The sequence below is a fragment of the Xenopus tropicalis genome, chromosome 8 (genome assembly GCF_000004195.4).
Source record: "Xenopus tropicalis strain Nigerian chromosome 8, UCB_Xtro_10.0, whole genome shotgun sequence".
NCBI classification, from domain to species: Eukaryota; Metazoa; Chordata; class Amphibia; order Anura; family Pipidae; genus Xenopus; species Xenopus tropicalis.
The window spans coordinates 68,593,495-68,620,048 of NC_030684.2; the positions used below are offsets into that span (position 1 = coordinate 68,593,495).

Genomic DNA, 26,554 nt, shown 5'->3' on the forward strand with positions numbered 1-26,554 from the left:
AATTTCACCAAACCGGAATATATATGTTAGTAAATATTGCCCTTTTACATCCTTTCCCTTGAGCCACCATTTAGAGATGGGCTGTGTGGTCCCTCAGAGATCACATGACCAGAAATAATGCAGCTCTGTCACATCAAGTAGTGTGGAAGCAAAAGGCAGAACTCTGTCCATTAATTAGCTGATGTGGCCTAGCATGTATGTGTGCCTTGACTTATTTGTGTGCCATTAATTCTTAAAATGGCAATTTTCTATTTAGGAGTACCCAATAGCACATACTTCTAAAAAAAAGTATATTTTTAGTAAAATGGTTTATTTAGATGAAGCAGAGTTTTACATAAACAAGTTTTTACATAAACAAATACAGAGTTTACTTGTTTATGCAATATATTTTTACAGAGACCTACATTGTTTGGGGGTATAATTTTCCTTTAAGAAGATATAATATAATATTGTAACTAGAAGGCTCATGTACATCCACAAGTCCAGTTGCGATCCCCACATTTTCCCTGCAGTCAGTTGCTTGTAAAACAACTTTCATTGAAGGTACTTGCGTCAAAATGTGCTCCTTGCATTTCTGGATACTTAGCCCTGTCTGTCTTCCGTTCTGAACTGAAAAGCACATTTTAATATAGGGGAAGCCTGGAGCTAACGACACCTCCAGACCCCGCAACAGTGCTAGGGTTCCCTCAATAACCACAGTTGAATTAAAAGAATAGGAAGCACACATCACTCACACGCTGAACATTGTAAATGACAGCAGGCAAACTTCTAAACTGCACCTGATTTGTGATAAAGAGCATGCGCAGTTCCTGTAATTTTGCCAAATCAGATGCAATTGCAGTAGGTGCAGTTCAGTTATATTGAGTGATCATTGCAACCACAACGATGCTGAGATTCTGAGGGAAAACAAACATGGTAATTGTGCTCAAAAGTGCACTTTACTCGCTGCATATGCAGTCGCACATGTGCCTTTATTCCTTTAGACAGCAAAAGGCTTGTCCGTTGCTACATTAGTGGAAGAAATGTGCACTACTGAAGTTATTTTTTTTATCAGTGTCTTCATTGCACACTGGATAGGAGAGCACAAAATAACCATAAATTGTACAATAAAAGTCTTTTATAGGGATATATATATAAAATGATGTTTCCTCAAATATGTTTCACAGACATCATTAAAGATTCTTGGTTCTTAAACATTCACTGGTAATATGCTTTCAGCCACTCAATTACAGTAATATGAAGAGTTAAAATATATTGTTTTTGCTATTTTGTTTTCCACCACTGCTAAGTTTTCCTGAAGGGCAGGCACTGGCCCGACGGCAGCAGAAGGCAGTCCACACACTAAGGTGAAGAGACATCGCTATGATCCCGATATCCACAAGGTTCATGTTCGCAAAACAACCATTGTTACAAGTCCTGCATGAAAAAGATCAAGTTAATCTCTCTATGCATAACGAGCACACACATACATGTAACAGGGAAGTGTGAGGTCAGAACAAAAATACAAAGCTCTCCCATGAAAGAGCAATTTTAATTCCCCAAACCTTGAAAGAACAATTTGTATCTGATTTGTTTCTCCTGAAGTGTTCTTTGCTGAAGTGGCTTATCTGGCCAGAGACTGTGCAACAGCTCCCATGAACAGGACTGAACAGGCCCAACAATAGCACCATCAATCCAGCTATGTTTGGATAGCAAGCAAAGTGCACCAATAATAGACAATGATCCACTGCAGAAATCTGAATCACTCTTCTAGACTTTATTCTTATTTAACATTTGGTAATAAACTAGGACCCAGCACATGGCTATAAAATGAGTTGGAGAAGTTAACATGATGTATTAACTTGCCATAGTGATAGATTAAGTTATAGAGTTATATTTTATTTCAGGCAACTGCACCACAAAAGGGTCATTATTTGAATTTGTACTGTTTGTACAGATAAAAAATAACTGACATAAACAGCCAGACATGGCTGTTTCTGTTCCTGTGTATAAATGCAGATAAAGAAACATTCAATCCATTATTATATACACATTGCTTTGTTTTCCGAAGTCACTCAAAGTTTCCTCGCAAGCCAAATTTTGGCAACTTCAGAAAGTTGAAGCAACTTATATGGTTTCCCACTGGTGATTACATTATTGCCAGTGGGAAATTTTCAGGAGACTTATCATCTAGGAGTAGTGCAGATTTAACTACGGTAACAAATCTCCTCATGTGCTATCACCCTTATTCCATGTTTTATTTTACACAGTTTCTCTGATCCTTTTGGGTTCAGATACCTTGTCTTGTGTATCACATCAATGATCTACCCTTACCCCATTTTCTCACTTAGAAAATATTTAGATGGATAGAAATCAAAGCAAACTGACAAATACAAAAAATGTCTCGTTTCTCTAGCACCACAAAAAGTAATGTGCTTCCCCAGGACCTATAATTAAGCTGGAATAATGAAAGAGTGCAATGTAACTGGTATAAGTATATCCGTGAGTGTAATTTGTGCTTGCAGGATTGCACAATATCACAAAAACTCTTACCTAAAACATAGGCAGCCACTAATTTCTGATTCACACTTAAGTGGAGGTAGAGAGGCACCATGGATTCCATTTCACCCAAGGTGGGCATCATCAGTGCAGCTATGCAAACCATGCCAAGGAAGACCATCAGCAAACTAGGCCCTGAGGAAGAATTTCTGGTATCTGAATAAAGAAAATATTAAATATTAAAACAGAACCTACTTCCACTTGTGGTACAATCTGTAAAATCTACATCTAATAAACACAACACTTAAAGAATGAATTATGCTTCTCACTTTGTGTATAAAATCACAAGCATGATGGTTTCTGCAACTATTATATGCATGCATCAGGCTGAAACGGTCCTGTAATTAGATCTTGGATCTATGACAATTTATATTAAGTACAGGGTCTCACTGGCACTTGTGCAGCTGTATGTCTTTTCTCAAAAACTGCCAACAGCATCATAACATGGGCATCTGTAACCTGCAGAATCTGATTTCATGGCAGACAATGCAGTTAATTAGTTTCACCAATTACTAGATACAAATATATCTAGAGTTAGACCAAATAAAGAGAAACTTGACAAAATAAAATGTGTACTTGTGCTTGAAAACATTTTGGGTAATGTAATAAAATGATCAAGCTTGCCCACATTTAGCAAAAGACACCCACCACCCTTATAGTAACCCCTGGCAACTAACTAGACGTTCGCTTTCAATCAGTTGATCAGCTGACCAGTAAATGCCACCTGCTGACTGGTTGCTATGGGTTACCAGACAAGTAGCAAAAGTAGGACCATTTCTTACATTACCCCCAAAAATGCCACAATATCATTTTGTACAGCAACATTTCTATGCAAACATACTCTAGGTTCTTTATTGCTCAACTGCTCAGAAAATCTACAGTATGCAAGCTATAAAATAAAAGTACAGCTTTAATTGGTTGTAATTGGCTTTTAAATCATCATCACTGTGAAAAATGTAGAGAAATTCTCTTTTCCACAAAATGATATAGTCATACCAGGTAACAAATGAAATTACATTTTGCTTTGACAAAATTTTGAGAACAAAAAAAAAACTGCATTATTATTTATATGAGAATAACAAAATTAAATATCTAACTCATCAGGAACTATGATCATGCAGTGGGTCAAATTCAGGAAATCTGTAGCTTCTGGCAATGCCAGGGTGCAGGTGTGAGATTCCATAAAAGGTCACTGTTTATTGGGCCTGTGGGGACTGTTTGGGCCCCTGTGTACTTGAAATTCCATTTTGAATTTTGGCCTAGACCTGGCCCTAAAAATTATGTTGCCTCTGAGCCAGGTGTATATTGCTGTGAATGGGGGTGTGATGTGACTGAGACTAAAGGTGACCATACATGGGACGATTGTAGCTGCTGATATCAGTCCCTTGGACTGATTCAGCAGCTTATCGGCCCGTGTAGGGGCAGGAACGACGGGCATGTCCGACCGATATCTGGCTTGAAATTGGCCAGATACCGATCGGGCAGGTTAAAAGATTTAGTCGGATCAGGGACCGCATCGGCTGGTTGATGCGGTCCCCGATCCAACTGCGCCCATTACTGCCGTCATAATTCAATCATTGGCCCCAGCGAGCGGATCTTAATGTGTATGGCCACCTTAACATTCCTTTTGTAAATGCTGCAGACCACAATGTCTATAAAGGTTTTTATTCATCCAGGTCATGGAAATAAATCTAAAGCAACTTATTCTGAGTATTCATTAGGGCAATGACACATAAGGAGATTAGTCGCCCTGCAATTAATCTACTCTAGTGGTGGTGACCTCAAAGTAAATTGTAAATTGCCAGTAGAAAAACATACATGTTGCTTCAGCTTTCCAAAGTCACCCGAAGTTTCCTAGTGAGGCAAGCCGAAGCGACACTTATGTTTTCCTACTGGCGAACATTAGTGGCCATCGCTAGAGGTAATTAATCAAAGGGCGACTAATCTTCTAATGCGTCATTGCTCTAAAAGTGTTTCAACACTTATCTGAATTCATTTTTTGTGCCATACATTGTTTTGTGTCTACCTAACAAGGAATTCTGCCTCTCTCAGGAGTCATATCACTGCACATCCCTAAACACTAACCTGGCTGGGAAGGTGCCTGTTCAAAAAAGACACTTTCTGCAAAATGTTCCTTCATTCTCTTTTCTTCCTCGTCTTTTTGCTGTTGCTCCTTTGCAGATGGAAGAAGCATTGCTATGACTTCTTTGCGTCCCAGCGCTTTCCTGTGACTTTGTTCGGACACTTGAAGACGGAATTTGTCAATGACACCAAAGTGACTGGCTCGGACATCTTTGTGCCGTATAACACTATGGTCCAAGAAAGTAGAGAGAAATACAGAGAATCATTAGTGTATATTATTATCCTTCTGTAATTTCAGCATCAAGACATAGGTATGCCCATATTGTTCTCTAAGGACTATCCCTTTATTTTCAGACCGTAAATGATAAATGAATGAGATGTTTTGAACAATTCACGGGACTTCAGACTTCAGTAAGGCTCATGGCACATGTTGCCCATGGTTAAATTTGGGATACTAATCTCCCCAGAATGTTTTCCCACTGCCAACAAACTAAGTCTCTGGTGGAAAAACACACGCATTGATTCCTTTTCCGAGGTCACCTGAAGTTTTCACCCAAAGTGAGAGGGAAGATTTGTTGTCTAAGGTAGCCCATATTTAACCGCAGGTGATGAATCTCCCCGTGTGCTATAAGCATAAAAGCTAAACTCAAAATGAGGGGTTAGTGACCAGCAGTCAAAAACAATTGCATTATGAGGCAATCATTTTGTTATTTTTATCACTTATCTTTCTATTCAGGCCCCCTCCAATTCATATTCCAGTCTCTCATTCAAACCACAGCCTGTTTGATAGGGTAAGGAAGACACTTGGCATTTTTTGTCAAAAAAATGTATTTGCTCCTTGACCTTCACCAATAGGATCAGAGCGCCCTCCTTCTAAGGAGCTGTCTGGGTGCCATGTTTGGAAGAAATTAGCAACATGACAACGTTTTTTCTATGAAGATCAGTTGTTGTATTCCTAACAAGGAATAAGTGAGCCACTCGTGAGCCACAATCAAATGTAAAAAGAACAACACAAGCATCATAAAAGTTCATGGGGTTCCAAAATAAGGGCTGTTATTGACTATAGAGTCTATGCTGCCTAACAGCCTACAGGAAGCTTTGTTTGGTAGTACATCTTGTTTTCATTCAACCGAAACTTGCCACCAAGCCAGGAATTCAAAAATATCCACCTGCTTTGGGGACACTGAGAGCAACATCCAAGAGTTTGGTTAGTGAGCCACTGGTTGGGGATCACTGATGTAACCATTTGCAGTTCTTGTAAAAAGAACTAGCTTTCTATTTTTGTGCCATTATTAGCTCTCCTAAGGCAGCCTAGGGGATGCCACCCCCACTCACCCCTCTGGGCTTAGTTTTTTTTGCATGGAGGGGGGTGCATTGCTAGTGCAGAAAGCGCGATAGCACTCTCTGCACTAGAAAAGCAAAAATTCCCACCTAAAAATTAGAATTTTGGCTCTTGAAATTAGCAATGCTTAACGAAACTTCTTTAACTGCAAGACTGGGCATACTTACATATCAACACAGCACTGAGGTTTCACTGCCCCTGCAGCATCCACTACAACGTACTTATTTGGAGACGTACAGAGGACTAGGGAAAAAAAGGAAAGACATACACAAGCATTTATATATAGATACAAAACAGCTCACTGAGTTTTGCATTTTCATGGAATACTCTATAGGCCATAGCTTACCCACTGGTTTTAAAGCCCAGCATCTATAGCTGCTAATCAGATTCTAACTACAGACTGGCTCTTTTGCTCCAAGGGCATGTTAAAGAGCTACAAAGATTCTGGGTAATAGCACACATGCCATTTTCTCCACCAGTGTAAAAATGGTTAAGGAGGGCAGATTTTAGCACTAAAATGCTGAAACCATGCTGATATCTGCCCTGTGCCTGCACTGACGGATGCTATGTATGTTAGTGCTTTGCAACACCAGGAAGATTGGAGAGTATTGTAGTTTTCGCTGTAGGCATTTTTATGGTGTCTTTGTGTCTATTATTTTTATGACCCATTTGTGTATAAATTTATTGTTATGCTGTATACAGCGCTGTGTACATAAGAAGTACTATATAAATAAAAATAATCTAAATAAATACAACTCTTGGGTTTGAAATTGAAACCTGGTTGCTAGGATTTATTTACCATTGCAACAAGGGAGCCATTCTTAAATAAAAACAATATAAATTGTATAGGGGCTTAAAAAAGAAAAATGTAATAAAAACAGAAATACTGATAAAAATTATGTCTCACAGTTAATTTGTTTTTGCTTGCTGGGGTCAGTTACCCCAACAGCTGGAAATGGTCAGAATATGAAGACTAATAATTAAAAAAGACATACAAAATAGATAATGAAGACCTAGCTAAAAAGGTACTTAGAATAGCCCTATACTTTCACTTGCCCATTAAAGTGCAAATTTCCCCTTTATTAAAGCTCTGTTTAGGCTGCAAATCCCTTTAGGCCATAGGTACATTTCTTTGTCAGTTATGTAGTTAAGCTATGAGCAAACAGGAACAGGAATTGTGCCTGATTTAGAGAAAACAGTATGTGTCACAACAATCTTTCGCCATCAGTAAAGAAGCTCTGTTAAAATCTATATCCCCAAAAGGGGTCTATTAATAGGGCCTGACTCTGGATTAAATGAAAGAAAAAAAAGGTCAAAAGTCTGAGAAGATAAGAAGAAATGCATAGGGCACAGTAACCTGATGCACAGTGAGAGAATGTTAAGGCCACATGTATATAAAGATTGTGGGGATATTTCCTCCAGTCAAATCTGTACTAAGTAAATACATTGTACTTATTACTTATGCACAGTTCAAACCTGCAAATAAAGAAACATTTTTGATGCTCTCGAGATAAATTATCTTTTTCCTGGTCACTCCATATCAGCATTAAAATCGGGAGGCTCCTCTCACCCCCGCCTACAGCCCAGACTGTCCCTCCCTCTCAAAATCTTTAAATACACCCATAGGTACCCACCTACCTCGTCTTTTTTCTTTCTGTCCTTGTCTACAGTTCCTTCAGGGTCTCTATCAGTTTGGATATATTCCTTAAGGTGCATTGATGTTCCTTGGGTGAATTGGCAGAGAGCTTACGTTTCCCTCCCCTTCTTGGAAAGTTTGGGAGACAGCGTGGTACGTTCCTGTAACTTGTCCTTGGTTGAACCTTGTGACTGTACAGAGCGTCAGATGTCAGAGGTAGTGGTGACTTGGAAGTTGCTCGTGTCACAGGGGAATCCTTTTCTCTTTTAGCCCCAGTCTTTTTGCTGTAGTTTGTGTTCTTCTGCAGCTTCTATCGATTTGCATTCCAAAGACCGGAAGTGAGGCGCAATATGCGTTCCAAAGACAGGACGTGAGTCACTATTGTGTTCCAAAGGGCTGAAGTGAGTTTGCGATACCTTCCTCCTGCCGGGGAGTTTAAATTCTTGGCGTTTTAGGTGCCAGCGTGTTCCCTGCTTGCCTGCCTGATGGAGTTTCCATCTGCTGCTGCCTTTTTTGCCTCACTTTCCTGTTCGGTAGGTGTTTGCCAAAGAGTGTGTTTTTTCTCTGTTTGGCTCATTTTTTGTTTGGTTTCTCTTAGTTTTGGGGTACTTTCTGTCTTCCTTCATGGATTCCTCAGCCTCATATGCCTCTGCTCTCCAAGCTAGGTAGGTCCCTCCTTCTTTTTCTATTCTCTTTTTTCCCTTCCTCATTACTGTTTTTGTCTCTCTTTCATCAGCTTGCCACTAGATGGTCTTTATTTAAAGCGCTAAGTCCAAGCTAAAACTTCGTCTTCACCTTTATGCGTGGGCGTTTTCAACACTCCATTGATCAAAGCAGTCAAATTGACCTCAGGAGTGGAGCAAGAGTTGGACAGTTCCAAGACTCTCAAGGTTCTGCCTACTCCATCCAGGAGCCGCCAGACCTTTCCTTTCTTCCAGGAAGTATTGGATCTCATCATAGCCGAGTGGCAGAAAGCCTCTAAAAGAGTTTCTTTTGTCTCCCAAGGGACAGGTTTCCTAAACTTTTTCCTTTTAAGGAGTATGAAGTGCAGGGGGGGATCACGGTCCATTCCGTTGACCCAGCTCTCATACATATAGTTAAAATTTCCCCTTAACATTGATGAATGTTCCGCTCTTAAAAACCCCATGGACAGACGTGTGGAGTCTGAGTGTTAAGAATTTTTTGGTGGTTGGGGCAACTTGTTAGCCTGCCATAGCCTTGCTCTCAGTGGCCAAAGCTATGTCCTTCTGGATTGATGGCTTTGTCAGAGCCATAGCGGAAGGTGCTGAGGTCAAAGAGATCTCTTCAAGACTGGCAGATCTTAAGCTGGCGGCTCAGAGGGTGTGGTTGATCTCACTAGGCTGGCAGCGCGTTATTTGGCCATCTCACCATCTCAGTCTCGGCTCGTCGGGCTCTCTGGCAAGACCATTAAAGGGATTAAAGCCTCGTACCCAGAGAAAAACAAAAAAAAAAAACAAAAAAAAAAACCTTCCATTCAGGTCCTTCTTATTCTTATTCTTCTGGTTCGGCAGAAGAAAGTTTCATGCTTTTTGCCTGGAAAAAAGGGTCATGCCACCTTCCTAAAAGGTGACAAGTCAAGGCCTTTTCTCAGTCATCCGAAAAGGGTCTTCCTGACTAATCGTCCGTTTTCAGCAAGGTGGATTTTTCTTGATGTCGGGCACTCCTCTGTCTCGGATCGCTGGGTCCGGGATGTTTTCAGAAGGGTCTTTCAGCTGAAGTTTGCCTCTCTTCCGTCAGTCGACCAATTTGTTCTGTTCCATTATGTAGAATGGTTGGTCGAGGAGAGGGCAGTAGTCCCAGTCCCCATGGAAGACCAAAGGGTCTCGGGGGGATGGAGACCCATCTTGGATCTCAAGTTCATCTATAAGCATCTGAGGGTCCAGATACTCTTGATGGAGTCCTTTTTTTTTTTTTTCTATCTTTTCGTCTGTCCTTCCAGGGGATTGGCTTCCTTCCATCGATTTGAGAGATGCCTATCTCAATATTCCGTTCTAAGTGGCCCCATCAGCACTTCATATGCTTTGCCTTCGGAAAAGCACTTCCAGTTTCATTGCCTTCCCTTCGCTCTGTCCAGAGCTACGAGGGTGTTCTCCAAAGTATTAGTCACCCTAGTGGCAGCCTGAGACTGGAAGGTATTTCGTAGGACATTTTTTTGAATGACATCCTCCTCTCAGCAAGAAGCAGAGAGGTCCTGTTGATTCATCGCAACAGAGTCATCTGTTTTTTGGAAGCTCACGGGTGGCTCCTGAATATGGAGAAGAGCCAGCTGACTCCAACACAGTTTCTCGTGTATTGGGAGCTTGGTTCAACTCCATTGAGGGGTTGGTTTTCTCTCTTCCCAGAAGATTTCGCTCATCATCAGTCTTGCAAGTCTTTTCTGCAGAAAGTTCAGGTCTCAGCCAGAGAACTGATGCCTCTCCTGAGCACCATGGCTTCTACTATCCCTTTCACCAGGTGGGTCTGGTGGCACGTGAGGCCAGCTCAGTGTCTTTTCTGAACCTACGGGACAGGTTCAAGAGGGATTGGAATCAGTAAATTCTTCTGATGCAGTCTTTCATAGATTCGATCCATTTGTGGATCTCCATGCACAATCTAGAGAAGGGCTTACCTCTCTTTCAAACCCAGTGAAGGGGGTTAGTTACGGATGCCTCTACACTGGGCTGGGGTGCCCACCTGGGCTCCAAATGGTTTAGGGGATGTGGCCGGTCAGACAGTCAGCAGTTCCTTCCAACATCCTAGAAATCAGGGCAGCAAAGTTGGCCCTTAAGTCCTACTCCCGGATGCTTCAGGCCTCTGCGGTCAGGATTCTTTAGACAACACATCTGCAGTCTCTTACATCTAGGGGCAGAGGGGAACGAAGAGCAGTTCACTGCCTCAGGAAGTCCATCTTATTTTATCTTGGGCGGAGGAAAATATGTTTCTTCTGACGGCTAAATTCTTACCTAGAGTGCAAAACCAAGAAGCAGAATTTCTCAGTGTCCTGAGTGGAGTCTGAATCATCAGGTCTTCCAGGAATTTTCCAGGAAGTGAGGACCTTTGGTAATCATCCTCATGGCTGCCCATCTCTACACTCATTTGCCAAAATTTTTCTCCAGGAATTTTGGCCAAGGGACGATGGGCAAGGATGTTCTTCTCTGGGATTGGCCATTCAGCTTAGCTTATGCCTTTTTCCCTTTTCCCCTCATCTCCAGAACACTTCTGTAAGTCATTCAAGAGAGGGCGGAATTAGTCTTTGCGTATTGGCCTTGCAGACCATGGTATCCACTGCTTCTGAAGCTCACAGTAGCTCCTCCGTGGCCCCTTCCCGTGAGGAGAGATATGCTGTATCAGGATCCTCTCTTACATCCGGACCCGTCTACTCTTTCCCTCCAAGCCTGGAGGCTGAGTGCAAAAGACTTTTAGGGCTAGGTCTCTCCTAAAATGTTGTTGATGTCCTGTTAAAAGCTAGGAATCCTTTCACCTCTGCGGCTTACTACAGGATTTGAGAGAGGCTCCTTCTCTGGAAGATGCAGAGTGTCTTGCTTTTGGAGGAAGTGTCTCTTTCCCAAGTCTTAAGTTTTTCTAGGGTCTAGACAAAGCATCGCAATACAGATCCCTCTAGGTTCCCTCTAGGTTCGTGTCTCAGCGCTGTCAGCCTTGTCTGGAAGATCCTGGGCCGAAGACTCCATGGTCAAGAGATTCTTCTCAGTAGTTCTCAAGGTTCGTCCTCCAAAGGTCAAGTCTCCTCCTCTATGGAGTCTTCCTTTAGTTTAAAGGGCTCTGTCTCTATCACCCTTTGAGCCTCTCAAAGCTATTTCCACCTGGCTTCTCACTCTAAAGACTCTATTTCTGGTGGCTGTAGCATCGGCATGTAGAGTGGGAGAGTTACAAGCCCTTTCATGCAGTCAGGGGCATATCTCTTTTCTCCATGATAGAGTTATACTCAAGCCAGTGAAGTCATTCCTGCCTAAGGTGGTCTCAACTTTCCATTTAAAAAGGGAAATATCCTTACCCGTTTTTTCTGCGGATGTGCAGAATTTGGAGGAATTACAGAAAATTGACGCAGTTCGTTGCCTCAAACATTATCTGGAGGTCTCCAATTCTTTCAGGAGGTCAGACAATTTGTTTGTCATCCCTGCAGGGTGTCGGAAAGGTCTAGGGGCTTCTACTTCCACCATTAGCAGATGGATTACGATTTGCATTGAGAAGGCTTATCAAGCCCAAGGCAAGCTAGCTCCAGAGGGTCTGAGAGCGCTCTCGACCAGGGCCGTGTCAACCTCTTGGGCAGTATGGGCAGAGGTACCTTCAGCGCAGATCTGTGAGGTAGCTTCATGGTCTTCAGCCAGGACCTTCATCAGACATTATCAGTTATGTCCGAGTCCAGTAGTCATGCCTTGCTTCAGGCTCTCATCTGGCTTTTTCCTCATTTAGTTAATTTTGCAGTTCTTCAAGTCTCTGTTTTTGTTCCCATCCCATTGGGTTCAGCATGGCTTGGTAGATCCAATTTTAATGCTGATATGGAGTGACCAGGAAAAGGGAGAATTGTTTTCATACTTACCGTAATTCTCCTTTCCTGGTCACTCTCCATATCAGCATTTCCCACCCTTGTAGTCTGTTACTTGGTTTTAGACGAGGTAGGTGGGTACCTATGGGTGTATTTAAAGATTTTGAGAGGGAGGGACAGTCTGGGCTGTAGGCGGGGGTGGGAGGAGACTCCCGATTTTAATGCTGATATGGAGAGTGACCAGGAAAGGAGAATTACGGTAAGTATGAAAACAATTCTCCCTTTTTTTATCATACCTTTTTAAATAAAATGTTACCATGCACTGATAATAGCAAAGTGACTGCTGGCTCAGTCACATGACTGCCCATTTACACCTAGGCCTGCAGTGTCTATCATGTGCTGCATTTCATTTTTTTTTTTTTTTTTACTGGAGAAATTTTGTAAGATTAAATATGGTGGAAATGGTTTTATCACCCCATACTTTATTAAAGACTAGTAAAGGGGAGAACACTCATCCATAAAAATAAACAAGTTGCTAATATGAGATAAACAAACTGATTTGTTCAGCTGCCTCAGCCAGCATTAGTCTGCCTCAATTTTGGTGCTCAAGTATTTAAATTGGTCTTCAGCTAAACTGTTCTTTGTGTGTAGCAGGAGCCAACTGGAAGTGAAGAGTGTCCAGTGAAAGGAATGGGTGGCTAGCAGCTGCACAGATTTCCAGCCATAGGCATGGCTGGCTGAGGCACTTCACTTAATGATGACTTCATGACTATACTTTATACCTTTAAATAAGCAACCACTAAGCATAACATCTGAATAATGAGACACTTTGTTTTATTTATATAGGTCTTTCACCTAAATACCTGACTGTAACATGGTTACGCTATCCTGCATCCTTAAAAAAATACAGGAAGAAAATGTCTCAATAGATTTTTTTTGGTTATGTCACATCTTAAAAAGAAAACACACTATATTTTAGTTAGGGTTTAGCATGTCTGTATCTTCTCCAAAATTCTAACTGGGTACTCTGCAATGTAGCAGGAACTGGCAAATTCTTTTTCTTGTCTAATGCAATGAACAGAGCAGTGTGCCTGGAGTTTGAACAGTGCAGCGTCATATTTAACACATATCTGAGAGAGAGAATAAAGTTTCCATAATTTGGTTGTATCTGTTGTACCCTCTAGTCTATCTCCAAAACAAATATAATTTGTTAAATAGTGTTGGAGTGAAAAATCTTACTTTCAGCTGTCACCATGCATTGCAGGTGTATATATTAAGGCATTTTTGTTATTATGTTAACACACCTTTAATATTCATAAAAGGAGAAGTGACATAAGGTAAGCATTAATTATATGGCATTTTCCTTAGGATAGATAAAGCAAGAATGACAAAGTTTAGAAAGGTAAACTAATGGTAAATCATTTCATTCATATAAGGCAATGGCATAAAGTAAATAATTAACTGAATATAACTGAAAAAAGTGAATACAGTGGCAACAACTCAGTATATGGATTATTTGCACGTATAAAGATTAAACTGAACCCAGCTGATTGGTGTGTGAGCCTTAGAGTAGAAATGTCTGAAAGTGTTCTGATGATTTAAATCAGTTATAGAATGTGCGGCTGGAGGAGCATAAACTGTACTATCTTACCTTGGACTCTCACTGCATTGCAAAGATTCTGCTTGGCAGAGGGAGCAGTAACCTGCATTATTCACTTGATGACAAGCCAGCTAAGAGTGTTTCCTGGTCATGTGCAGAAGCTACAAGCAGATCACATTCCAGCCATAAAGCTGTCAGCTGGAGGAAAAAAAAAAAACTTACCTTTAAATTTTAAGGCAAACTCATAAGGGTTGTACAAGGTTAACACCTGCTTGTGCGTAGACTGATCATCGGCATAAAATATAAGCTCTGTTGGAAAGACAAAAACTGGAAGATTTCCTTCCACTAGTTCTGGCTGGCGTTTTTGCTGCTGCATTGGCATAGAATCTGTGTTTCTCTCTCTGCAGCTCCTTTTGTCTGTCAAAATCTCACAACAGCTCTCAGTGATACTGGGAAGACCTCTAGTGCATCTTGGCAGATCTGCAGGGTAAAGAAAATGCTTTTCTGTACAAAAGGAATCATACAAATACAACGGTTGATCAAGTACAAAACACTGGCAATGCTGGGTCACGTGCCTCAATGCATTAGCAAGCGATTTATCCCACTGTGCCCCAGGCACCATCTAAGAGATGAGAACATTGTTTAGGAAATCTTAACACTGGCAGAGTAAAGAGTACTGCCATTATAAGTGGGCTCACTGCGGGAAAGCCAGACCTTATACTGCACATCTAGGCACCTCACCAAAGGAGCAGATCTTAAAAGGGATACTGTCATGATTTTTATGATGTACTTTTTATTTCTTAATAACACTGTTTACATAGTAAATAATTCACTCTGTGTAAAAAAAAAATTCTCGCCTATTTGTCTAATTTTTTCTAACATATTTATAAACAGTAATCATGTCCCCTCCCAAGCCCCTCTTCACCAGGGAAACACAGCTCTGATAGTCTTTCCTCATAATGTAATGTTGTTTAGTTCCAAGTCTATAAATAACTTTCCTATAAACTGGTCTAGAGCGCTGCACAGGTCTAATTGGCCAGACCCCACCCCACCCCAAAACCAGATTTATCAATAGCCCGAGCAACAACTCAATGGCACCATAAAACTGGTAGTGGCTTCACCAAATCCAGAAGTTACATCATCCGGAAACAAGGATCTCACGGAAGGGAAGCAAAGATGCCTGGTTCTGTATTTTAAAAAGTTATTTTATATCTTACCTCCCTCTTGTATTGTGTCAGTATTTTGCCTTATTCACAGGGTTAAATAAGTTATAAACATAAATATTTTTTACTGGAAAAGTATGATTATGCAAGCCACAGTTCTAACCCTTCTACATTAAGAACATGATTAAAATAATTCTGAGGCAGAATCACTGTACATTATTGCATGCCTGCTGATGAATCACAGTGAATTAATTAATGCAAAAAAAAACCCAAAACATTATCTGGTACAGAGTCTGCCTTTAGGGAGAAAACATTATACTCTGTTGTCTTATCAATTTTGTTCTAAAAAAGGACCCATATGGTGTTATGTTGACAACCTTTTAGGGCTCTGGCACACAGGGAGATTAGTCGCCCGTGACAAGGGAGATTTGTCACGGGCGACTAATCTCCCCGTGTGCCAGAGCCCCTCGCGAGGCAACTTCGGCGATTTGCCAAAATCGCCTGCTCAGCGTGTGCCATCCCACCGGCGACTTACATTTTTGCCGGTGGGATGGTAGTTCAGGGAGATTAGTCGCCCGTGACAAGGGAGATTTGTCGCGGGCGACTAATCTCCCCGTGTGCCAGAGCCCTTAGACAATTAGCCTTCCTACAGAAAAGGTAAATATTCAGATTCACAGAGAAAACAATATATGTACTTGTAAGGTATCAAATGGTGAGGGAAGGTTTTTTAAAGGACATGTAAACCCCACACACAAAGATGTAATCAGTGTAATCAGCCTCTTTGAAATCTTTCAATACCTGCCACACTGGTTGTCCAGAGGTAAATAGTAAGGCTGCAGCATTCCCTTAATCACTTACCTATATACTTGAGTATAAGCCGAGTTTTTCAGCACGAAAGATGTGCTTAAAAACTCATGCTCGGCTTATACACGCGGCCATCCCTACTGTGTGTGGCGCGCTGTGTAGTATCTGCTTCCACATGCACTTGAATCAGTTACAGAGGTAAATGAATAAGAGAAATTCTATGTATGATGTTGGTCCACTAGAATGCTATATGCAGAAATATAAAACAGCAACAATAAGTGCAGATGGGTTACAATCTGTTGGGAGAAGTGTTCAGCACTAGTTGCCACTGAAACACAAAACACATTAACACTAACTAGAACAGCCAGCCATTCTGAGAATCCTAGTAAGGTTTTGGATGTACTACTGTCAAGACAAATATGTTGTAAAACACTGAGATCTGACCTAATGCCTTTCATTCTATAAATGTAAATTACAGGGTAAAGACCTGCTACTTGAATAAGTTATGTTCATTTCAGCTGCTTTGTCTTTTATATTTATATGTATTACATCTAGCATAGGTCATGGTTTATTGTTCAGGGTCCCATACCTGGTAAAAACAGTTATTGGAAACATCTTATGGCGGCTATACACAGCCAGATCTGCTTCTTTGGCTAAAACATTATAATATTATTTAACACTGAAATCTGAAATGATCTATCATCTATCTAGCTCAAAAAGATCCAGCACAAATGTATTTTATAAAATCTGCAGCTGCCAACATGATATATTTATGAAGAGTTCACAGAGGGTCACGCTGAGTGTTCTTTTATTATTTATTCGATTATTGAAACTTAGCAGTAGCAGCTGCATTTCCCACCCTAGGCTTATACTCGAGTCAATATGTTTTCTAGTTTTCTTAGGTAAAATTAGGTACCTCGGCTTATATTCAGAACGGTTTATACTCGAGTATATACGGTAGATTTCCTTCTCCTCCTGTAACCCAGTAAGTTGCCTCATGAGGAAACACATGAGCTCTAACAAATGTATATACAATGCTCAAAAAAATAAAGGGAACACAAAAATAAGACAGCCAAGATCTGAATGAATGAAATATTCTTATTAAATACTTTGTTCTTTACATAGTTGAATGTGCTGACACAAAATCACACAAAAATTATCAAATTTATCAATCCATGGAGGTCTGGATTTGAAGTCACACTCAAAATTAAAGTGGAAAAAAACACTACAGGCTGATCCAACTTTGATGCGGTGTCCTTAACACAAGTCAAAATGAGGCTCAGTAGTGTGTTTGGCCTCCACGTGCCTGTATGACCTCCCTACAATGCCTGGGCATGCTCCTGATGAGGTGGCAGATGGTCTCCTGAGGGATCTCCTCCAAGACCTGGACTAAAGCATCCACCAACTCCTGGACAGTCTGTGGTGCAACGTGGCGTTGGTAGACATGATGTCCCAGATGTGCTCAATTGGATTCAGGTCTGGGGAACGGGCGGCTAGTCCATAGCATCAATGCCTTCGTCTTGCAGGAACTGCTGACACACTCCAGCCACATGAGGTCTAGCATTGTCTTGCATTAGGAGGAACCCAGAGCCAACCGCACCAGCATATGGTCTCACAAGGGGTCTGAGGATCTCATCTCGGTACCTAATGGCAGTCAGGCTTCCTCTGGCGAGCACATGGAGGGCTGTGCGGCCCCCCAAAGAAATGCCGCCCCACACCATTACTGACCCACTGCCAAACCAGTCATGCTGGAGGATGTTGCAGGCAACAGAACGTTCTCCACGGTGTCTCCAGACTGTCACATCTGTCACATGTGCCCAGTGTGAAACTGCTTTCATCTGTGAAGAGAACAGAAGGGCGCCAGTGGCGAATTTGCTAATCTTGGTGTTCTCTGGCAAATGCCAAACGTCCTGCACGGTGCTGTAAGCACAACCCCCACCAGTGGACGTCGGGCCCTCATACCACCCTCATGGAGTCTGTTTCTGACCGTCTGAGCAGACACATGCACATTTGTGGCCCGCTGGAGGTCATTTTGCTGCTCCTGTTCCTCCTTGCACAAAGGCGGAGGTAGCTGTCCTGCTGCTGGGTTGTTGCCCTCCTACGGCCTCCTCCATGTCTCCTGATGTACTGGCCTGTCTCCTGGTAACGCCTCCATGCTCTGGACACTATGCTGACAGACACAGCAAACCTTGCCACAGCTCGCACTGATGTGCCATCCTGGATGAGCTGCACTACCTGGGCCTTTTTTGTGGGTGCATGCCCAGGCGTTGTAGGGAGGTCATACCGGCACGTGGAGGCCACACACACTACTGAGTCTCATTTTGACTTGTTTTAAGGACATTACATCAAAGTTGGATCAGCCTGTAGTGTTTTTTTCCACTTTAATTTTGAGTGTGACTCCAAACCCAGTGTTCCCTTTATTTTTTGAGCAGTGTATATTGCTTATGTAACAGACTAATAAAGTAGAGGAGCAGACTGAAAAATATTCAAACAGAAAAATTCTGCAAAGATTACCTGGATTTACAATCAAACCAAACAACTTACAGACATCAGAAAACCCTTGTTTTACTCTGCAAGGAAAGCAACATATTCTACATATTCTTTCTTTCCAAATCAGTAATTAGTTAGATTAATGTTCCTTTAAGAAACTAAGCTTTTTATGCTGACATAATCACTTTCTACACTGACATCAACATTTCCAGGAGTCATCACTCTGGCAACAAAACAGTTAAAACTGGGATTGCCTTCAACAGTCACAGGCTGGAAAGTCGGGATTCCTAACCTGCTATAACATGGTGCTTCATTCCATGATTCAGTAGGTAATATAACAAAAGAACATATTGTCCTTTCTAGCAGGATGCTGTCTATCACCATTCCAAATGACATAGTGGATCAGCTGAATACATCAGGAAAGGATTAAGTCTCTGCAACTGCCAGACTGAACCATGGCAAAGCTGTGGTATATAATCAGGGTTTATATTGACGGTATTTTTGGCTGAATTGTGAAACGGATTAAATGTGCTACAATCTCTATCCTAATTGCTCAATTACTTTGTGGTTGTGCTTTTCAGTAAATACTGCCCCCTTGTGTTACTCATTATACTGTGCAAAAAAATCTACTGTTAACTAAGGGTCTGCAGAATAATTTTAGATTCTATAGGCATGCCAGTGTAGCTAATGCTCTGGTTAATCCATCTTTGTTATATAACATAACATTTTTTTAATACTTGAACTATGTTTTTATATATTTGTTCCAAAGATGGCAGAGACCAGTCTATAGTCTATTATCTATACATAAAAGGGGCCACAAACGTACTGCAAGTACACAGTGTATTTCTGAATGTTTTTGTCTCAAAATTCCAGAGTCTTTGCAGCTTCTGAGAGAAGTTGTGCCTGTTACAATTGAGCAGTAAGAAGGCAGCGGTGCTGAGCACAACTGCAGTGAAATGTGTGGGCCTGCAACTGTATATAAGCTGCTACAATCCCTAGTGGTGCATCCCCCACCTGGTTAATCACTACCCTCTAATTGTCCTGGACACCTTTGTTAGATGAATGCCTTAGTGCACCACAGAGGTTTGGGAAGAATTATAGATCAAAAATTGGAACATCTAAACACAGAATCTGGAGGGCTAGTATTTAAAGTGAACAGCACTGCTGTACAATTAGTAGATAAACACCAACAAAGTAAGATATAGACATTAAATCAACTGTGACACTAAAGGTGGCCATACACGTGGCGATCTGACGATGTTTCGTACGACCATCGGTCGCACGAAACATCGTAAGATCCGCCACACACCATTCAGGGCTGAATCGGCAGGTAAGGAGGTAGAAACAATAGGATTTCTACCTCCTTCTGCCGATTCAGCTCTGAAGGGAGAATTTTGGTCAGGCGCCTTCTATGGCGCCCGATCAAAATTTTCAAACTGGTCCGATTGGTGAGTCGTCCGATATCAGCAGCTTCCTGCGATATCGGTCGACTCGCCGACATGCCATACACGCACCGATTATCGTACGAAACGAGGTTTCGTACGATAATATCGGTGCGTGTATGGCCACCTTTAGGCTACCACCAAACTGGGCTGATTTCAAGCCAAAAATCAGCCCCTACATTCTAATCAGCTTCAGGTCCAGGTACAGGCACATGGAGGGCATTTCAGTGCCAAAATGCATACTGGTGCACAAAATCTGCTCCATGTGCCTGCAGTGGCTTTGGAGGCCAGGGGCTGATCCATAGGCCGTGAACCAGCACTGTGTGGCTTAGGCCTAACAATGTTTAAGCTCCTGTGATAACCCAGTGTTCTGTATAATAAGGAAAAGTGCACCACTGTTGTGTATCAAGACTGCTTTCCACATGTAGATGTGCCACAACCACCAGATAAGGTCCAAGAACACTTTTGGGCCAAACATGTCAGTCTTACTTTAATGAGTAACTCAACAAGCCCTCATAACATGCAACATTAGTGAATGTCTAACATTGTTGGTGTCTGCTTCTGACTGTGCAGCACCTCTATTCAGTCAACTGTGGACCTCCAAACTCTCCCCTTACATTTCCTGGTGTGTAATTTCACCTCCAGCTCTATGGTGCACTAAGACATCCAGCCTGGGCACTGCCAGGCTAAACAAGTCTGAATCACATCCCCTTTTAACAAAAAGGAAGGTTTTTGATGATTCAAGCGTTTTGTCTAACTTAGCAGCAAATTTATTTGAGAATACTGGTGCTCAGTGGAGGAAAATGGCTCACATATTGGCTACGATTGCAGGACTCAAGATAAACACTGATAAGTATGCTAATTAATGTCCACATGCTATGTAACCTAATTGAACAGACTGTTACCTGCACACTGGAAAAGGCTATTTGCCTGATATGTTTTTATAGAACTACACTGGAGAACAATGTTTATTGAATAACAGACTTTTTAAATGTTTTTATAAACCAAATTATAGGTGCTCGCAACTTGTTTCCAATTTATAAGAGAAATTGTTATTCACTTTAATAGAAAACTACTGCAGATAGCGAAAGGAAGTTTGACAGCCACAGTTGTCCGTTGGTGCATAATGAAGGTTACAACACCTGGTGTGACTGTGGTTGCCACACACCTAGTTTTTTACTGGACAGTCCGGATTTTCAAGTGACTGTCCAGTTAAAAACTTTTTGCCTAGTGATGTGCGAGCCGGCCGGTTAGGTGCGGGTCGACATTTTAAAAATTTTCTGCCCAGTTTTTAACATTCTCAGTATGCATTAACCCCAACCCCTGACATCATAGCTCTACCCCAAAATGTAATTGCTCCACCCCCAACATAACCATGCTGGCCTCTGACATCATCACACCCACCCCCTGACATCATTGGTCCTCCCTTTTTTCTAACCACCAACAACCCTAGGTGTGCCATAAGCCTAAAACTACAAGCTGAACTAGTAACATATTTCTAGAGACCAGGAGCAATTAAAAAGGGATTTTCATTAGACAAATACAAAGCTGAAATAAAAATAATTAAACAATAGCATGGCCCATATATGGCAAATATAAATTATTTGTAAGTAGGGCCTAAAAGGGTAAATTAACTTCAGTATGATATAGAAATTCTGTTTTAAGCCATTTTAGTTGCTTTATATTTTGTATAGCTTTTTAATTATTTACATTCCTCCTCCTTAACCCAGAAGCAAAGAAACTATTGCGCTGTGAGGCAACCCTTATATTGTTATTGTTACTTTTTATTACTTATATTTATGTTCAGGCCCTCTTCTGTTCTCTCATTCAAACCACCATCTGGTGCTAGGGTAAATTATACTACAATGCAACCTTATACACACACACAAACATACATAACATAACCACATTCTAACCACACACCAACTTGGAAGATTGTAAGCACAGCCCTCTGATGCTTTTTACAGTTAGTAGTTCTATACAGTTAGAAGCTGTTAGTGCTGGACAATATGGAGGAACTCTTCAAATAACAGTTAATGTATTTATTAAAAATGCGCAGACTGTAGCAATGCAATATCTTATTTAGATCTTAAAAATGGCTTGGATTCCTCTTGTCCCCAGCACTGAATTGGTTAAACTGCCATCCCAACTCTTTGTGCTGTTCTTGTCTGGATCCTTGCTCCCTGCCCATTATTAAGTCTCCTTTCTGCAGCCCTGAGTGTGTCTCTTGCACAGCCCTCCTCCCCTTCAACCTCTGCCCCATCTCCACGTGGCTAGTCATGTGATCATGTTTACAGAGCTCTGCTGCAATATGTCAGGGACAGGGTGATAATAATTATCCCTTGACTTTTCCCTTGCGCTCCAATCACTGAGCTGACCGGGCCACAAACACTGCTGACGTCAGATCCTGGGCCCATGGACAGATACTGCAAGATGGGGCCCGCCCAAGTTCAGGAAAACAAAGAGGTCCTATCTGAGATCAGAGAACAAAGGGAAAACAGATGCTGATATATTCTGGTTAAAAACAAACTAAAACCCAAATCCTTTTCTAGCTTGTCTCCCTAGGGTATTCCCATCACTCACTTAAAACAAATACATTTAAAAAACAGGATGATATTTTTATTTATTGTTCTCTTATTTTGCAAGACAGAAACAAATAAATAGCAAGGAATCAAGTGAGAATAGTGCAACCACAATCACAAAAACACAGTTTATGTAAAAGTGCATCCTATTGTCTAAATAAGTACATTTTGTAATCCGCATCCTTTGTCCTTCTGTACACCACAATATCCTGTTGTCAGAATATAAAATTCCCATTGTACAGTGCTACTGAGAATGAGAAAATATATAAATAGAAAGCCAAGTGCTCCATCAAGTGTAAATAACACATTTTCTCCCAGCCTACAAGGCACCTTACTAACATGCCCAGACCGGCAATCTGTGGCATATGGCAAATGCCAGAGGGGCTGTGGTAAGATGCCATAAGTAGTCACTATTTAGTGAGCTGGTAGGGGATGTTTGGGCTTCTGTGTAGTTAAAAAAACAGGGCCTATTTTAAATCCAAGTCTGGACCTGCTTACCAAGCATAGGTTTTTAGTGCCACTGTGCAGAAACATTTAGCAGAGAATTCATCACCCTCCATACAACTGTAACAGTGTTATATATCTATTTGTGTTCCTTGGCCAAATCCCCTTGCATAGGGCCTATATCTTAACATACAGGAAACCATGGCCTGGGGCAGAGTCTGAATGTGGTACCTGGGTTCCACTGGAGAGGCTGACTTCTTCGGCCCCTCTGCCACCCAGTATTCCCATAGGCAAGCCTGACTGAGCTGAGATGCTGGAAACCAAATGAGTTAGTGTCAAACCAAATTAGGCTAATGTCAAACTAGGCTGTGTTCCACTTAGAAACGCAGGAGGAGAAACAGCCCATGCAAGTGGATCTGTTATCGGCTGTTTCTCTGCCTGCATTTCTACACAGGCAGAGAAACAGCCTAATTAGCCTTAAATGATACATTCTCCTCCTGCCTTGAGACACATGACGCCCACAGGAAACCATGTAATTAAGGCCTGGGGCAGCGTTGGAATGAGGTATCGTGGCCCACAGGAGAAAATGACTTTTGGGCCATACAGTGTCCCAGTAGGCTAGCCTGACTCTCAGCTGGGATGCTATAAACCAAATGGGTAAAACATTACCCTACATTTAGGCTATTGTCAGACTAGGTTGTGTTCCGCCTACTTAGAAACGCAGGCTGAGAAACAGCCGATTGGAGTGGATCTGGGATGGGTCTTGAGAAAGCAGATCACATGATGCCTCACAAACCTATAGGACCCTACAGGTCCAAGTTTTTTTATGCACTGCAAGGAAGTCATCTTCTGTTGAATGCAGGAAACTCATGCACAATGTTTTAAGAGATTAATAAAGTCAAAGGAGCACTATGAAAATTAAACTTCTCTCCAACTGCAGAAAGGTTTCTTATTTGTGAAACACTTCTCCCACAAAGCAAATATGAATTAATCCTGTACTCAGTTCAAAGTACTTCTTTGTTGCACAAACAGGCACAGCACTACAACAACCTCCCTTAAACTGCCCCAAATCATTAACCTGCCAGTGAAAAAAAAACTCACGCATGCACATACATATATATATATATATATATATATATATATATATATATATATATATATATATAAACAGAGAGGAGTTTTTTGTGGTAATTTATCTACTAGACTGTTAGCTCTTTGAAATATGTTATTAAGTGTGCCAGAGTAAACCAGTTAAATATATCCATAATAAACACTGATAGGCTAGTTCCTGAATCCCCCAGTCAAGTTACGGAGCTGGCTCTGTGCTGACACAACACACACTACACCACATACTTGATATGACCCACTGCATTCCACCTTCACTCTGAGGGTAACAGCTGCTACATGGTATGGAGATCATGTTGATTCACAAGAGTACTGATGTCTGTATGAATGGCTCATTTATAACTACCAAATGTGATATATTTTTAGTAATACTACATCACAGTAAGGTGCTTTTGCTTATAAGTTGTTTACAAATAAACAGTCTATCTATATACACACCTATTAGTGGTGTATCAGAAGTTGCTGGGCCATACAACATAACCATGTAGGCACCCCAAAATTATTATTATTATATTTTTTCCAAACACACAAACTTGTTTATCATTCCAAAGCCTCAGCACACACAGACCTGACCCTAACCTACCAAGAATCCAGCGTAACAACTTAAATAGCTTTTGGGTAAAAATGAAGTGTACAATCAGTCTATACCCCCATGTTGCTTTTCAGTGCCTGTTCCAACAATAAAACATTTGAAATAAATAGTTACGCTCATTGGTTTTGTTCAGGAGAATATTTTGGCACACCATAAATAAACATACTAATAGTGAGAGCACAAGGACACACGTGAGATACCCCAATATATGTATATAATAATATCCAGCTGCAGGGCTATTGTTGCTGTTGGGTTCCTGTGGTACCAATCCTGATCATTGTATATACTGTGAATGTACCCAGAACACCGCATACCGTTAATATATGAATGGTGGCTGCTTGTGTTGTACCATTCATGAGGTTGCGGTTATTATATTCTCAGTGTATATCTCCTCTCATTAATATCACTAATCTGTAACCTATGTATGACGTGGTTATTTACATGTACCCTGATTGGTGTGTATGGATCTACACAACTGATTCGTTGTATTCTGTCTCCTGTCTGTAGTTTATGGTAGAAGAATGGTATGATTAGGCAGCAGCCTGGGAGTGTTGTGTGCAGTGTCCCCCCTCCGTCCCGGGCTGGTCCCACAGACCCCGGTGTCCCTACCTCTGCTCCGGGCTCCTCTGCTTTCCACAGTCCCTTTGTCAGCAACAGCTTCTGGCTGCAGAGCCGCCCCGCACCACACTGACGTCACAGCTCCTGCTGCGGATGCGGAGCTCAGACTGCTGCTGCTGCTGCTGCCGCCTCCTGTGTGTGGGACAGATACATAGTCTGGGATTTTCTAAACACACAGTATCCTCGGCACCCACAGCTCATAGATATATTTTGCACATGTTTGGCGTATTAATCTACACCAACAGCCACCGACAGCAAAGCAAATATAGCTCCCCCCAGTGTAGGAATCATATACAGCACATCAAACATACGCTTATGAAGAATAAGTGCAGCTAAAAAAAAGAATAGCCCCAGTAGTGTAGAGCTCTGCCAGTTTTCAGCTCACACAAACTTTAAAAGCACCTACTGCCATACAGAGCTTAATATATATATATATTCACACAAACACATGCAGCATCTGTACGGATCCCTGGTGGCGAGCCCCTGCAGGGTATGGAGAAATAACACAGAATGCTCACATGTAAAGCCCCATGAGAGTTCTATGTGTGCGAGTAATTTGCCAGTTACAATTGGTTTGGGGCTGTTGTTTGCAAGCAATGGGCTGCAGTGGGGGCAGGAAGTCCGGGGGCGGGGCTAGGCATAACAAAGGTGCTTAAAGTGATAATACAGGGCGAGAAATCAAAACTGACCCGAAGTTCTTCTTTGGGCTTACCTGGGGTGACCAAATCATATGAAAACTCATGGACACGTCTAAATCCAGCTCGAGGGGCTGCGCTGATTGCAATTAAATGTAAATGCAATCAGTGCAGCCCTGCAACATGCATTTATTAGACATGTCCTTGAATTTTCAAGTGATCTGTTCACCCTAGGCTTGGAGTTGCAGATAGCAGCATGAGCAGTAGCAGCAGGACAGGGTATCACCTAAAGAACTGGCAAGGAAGTGGCTGATCTCAGTATGCAAGTATATCTTTATTTATAAAGCCCTATTTATATACGCAGCGCTGTACAGTAGAATACATTAATACAAACGGGGTTATTAAGATAATAGATAAATATAAAGTATTACAATAAACACAAATAAATAAAAGATACAGTTGCAATAAGATAAGAGTCAAAAGACACAAGAGGATGGAGGTCCCTGCCCCGTAGAGCTTACAATCTATATGGGAGGGTAACTTACAGACACAAGTAGGCAAATATAAGGGCTGTAGGTCACAATGGGTGACACTACAATATAAGTGCTAGTTACCAGATCAGGTGCAGTGGGAGTGCTCCAAAAGGTAGTCTTTAAGTTTAGTTTTAAAAAGACTGAGGGAGGATTCTCTCTGGAGGAAATCAGGGAGGGCATTCCAAATGTAAAGGGGCAGCAAGGCAGAAAGGTTTAAGGCGGGAAACAGCAGTAATAGTGGGGGGCGCAACCAAGCAGTTGCTCTGCGAGGAACGAAGGAGTCGGCCAGGAACGTACAGAGACACAAGGGAAGAGATGTAGTGAGGAGCAGAGGAATAGAGGGCTTTGAAGGTCATGAGGAGTTTGTAAGATATTCTTTGTTTAATAGGAAGCCACGATAAGGACTTTAGTTAGTCTATTTATG

At 41.6% G+C, this 26,554-nt stretch overlaps 1 protein-coding gene across 3 annotated transcripts; it reads right to left on the minus strand.

The window, feature by feature from the left end:
- Positions 1-291: 291 nt before the first annotated feature.
- mospd1 (motile sperm domain containing 1) lies at positions 292-25,584 on the minus strand. 3 transcript variants are annotated; one of them, XM_012968327.3, is made up of 7 exons: positions 25,481-25,584; positions 24,954-25,094; positions 13,925-14,182; positions 6,130-6,205; positions 4,624-4,847; positions 2,533-2,694; positions 292-1,416 (listed from the first exon to the last, which is right to left on the minus strand). In XM_012968327.3, the coding sequence occupies exons 3-7, from the start codon at positions 14,082-14,084 to the stop codon at positions 1,385-1,387; spliced, it is 654 nt and encodes a 217-aa protein (XP_012823781.1). In that variant the 5' UTR covers positions 14,085-14,182; positions 24,954-25,094; positions 25,481-25,584; the 3' UTR covers positions 292-1,384. The 3 variants fall into 3 exon arrangements, with proteins under 3 accessions (XP_012823781.1, XP_012823783.1, NP_001015761.1); XM_012968329.3 differs by lacking the exon at positions 25,481-25,584 and adding an exon at positions 25,403-25,418; NM_001015761.1 differs by lacking the exon at positions 25,481-25,584 and having other exon boundaries at positions 1,103-1,416; positions 24,954-24,991.
- Positions 25,585-26,554: the final 970 nt, after the last annotated feature.

Bases quoted from the DNA above. Each gene is read 5' to 3' on its own strand.
- mospd1 (XM_012968327.3), bottom strand. From the start codon at position 14,084: ATGCCAATGCAGCAGCAAAAACGCCAGCCAGAACTAGTGGAAGGAAAT. The intron at 2,695-4,623 runs GTTAGTGTTTAG...TTCTTTATTCAG, and splicing joins ACAGGCACCTTCCCAGCCAG to ATACCAGAAATTCTTCCTCA. The intron at 1,417-2,532 runs GTAAGAGTTTTT...TTTTTCATGCAG, and splicing joins AGTGGCTGCCTATGTTTTAG to GACTTGTAACAATGGTTGTT.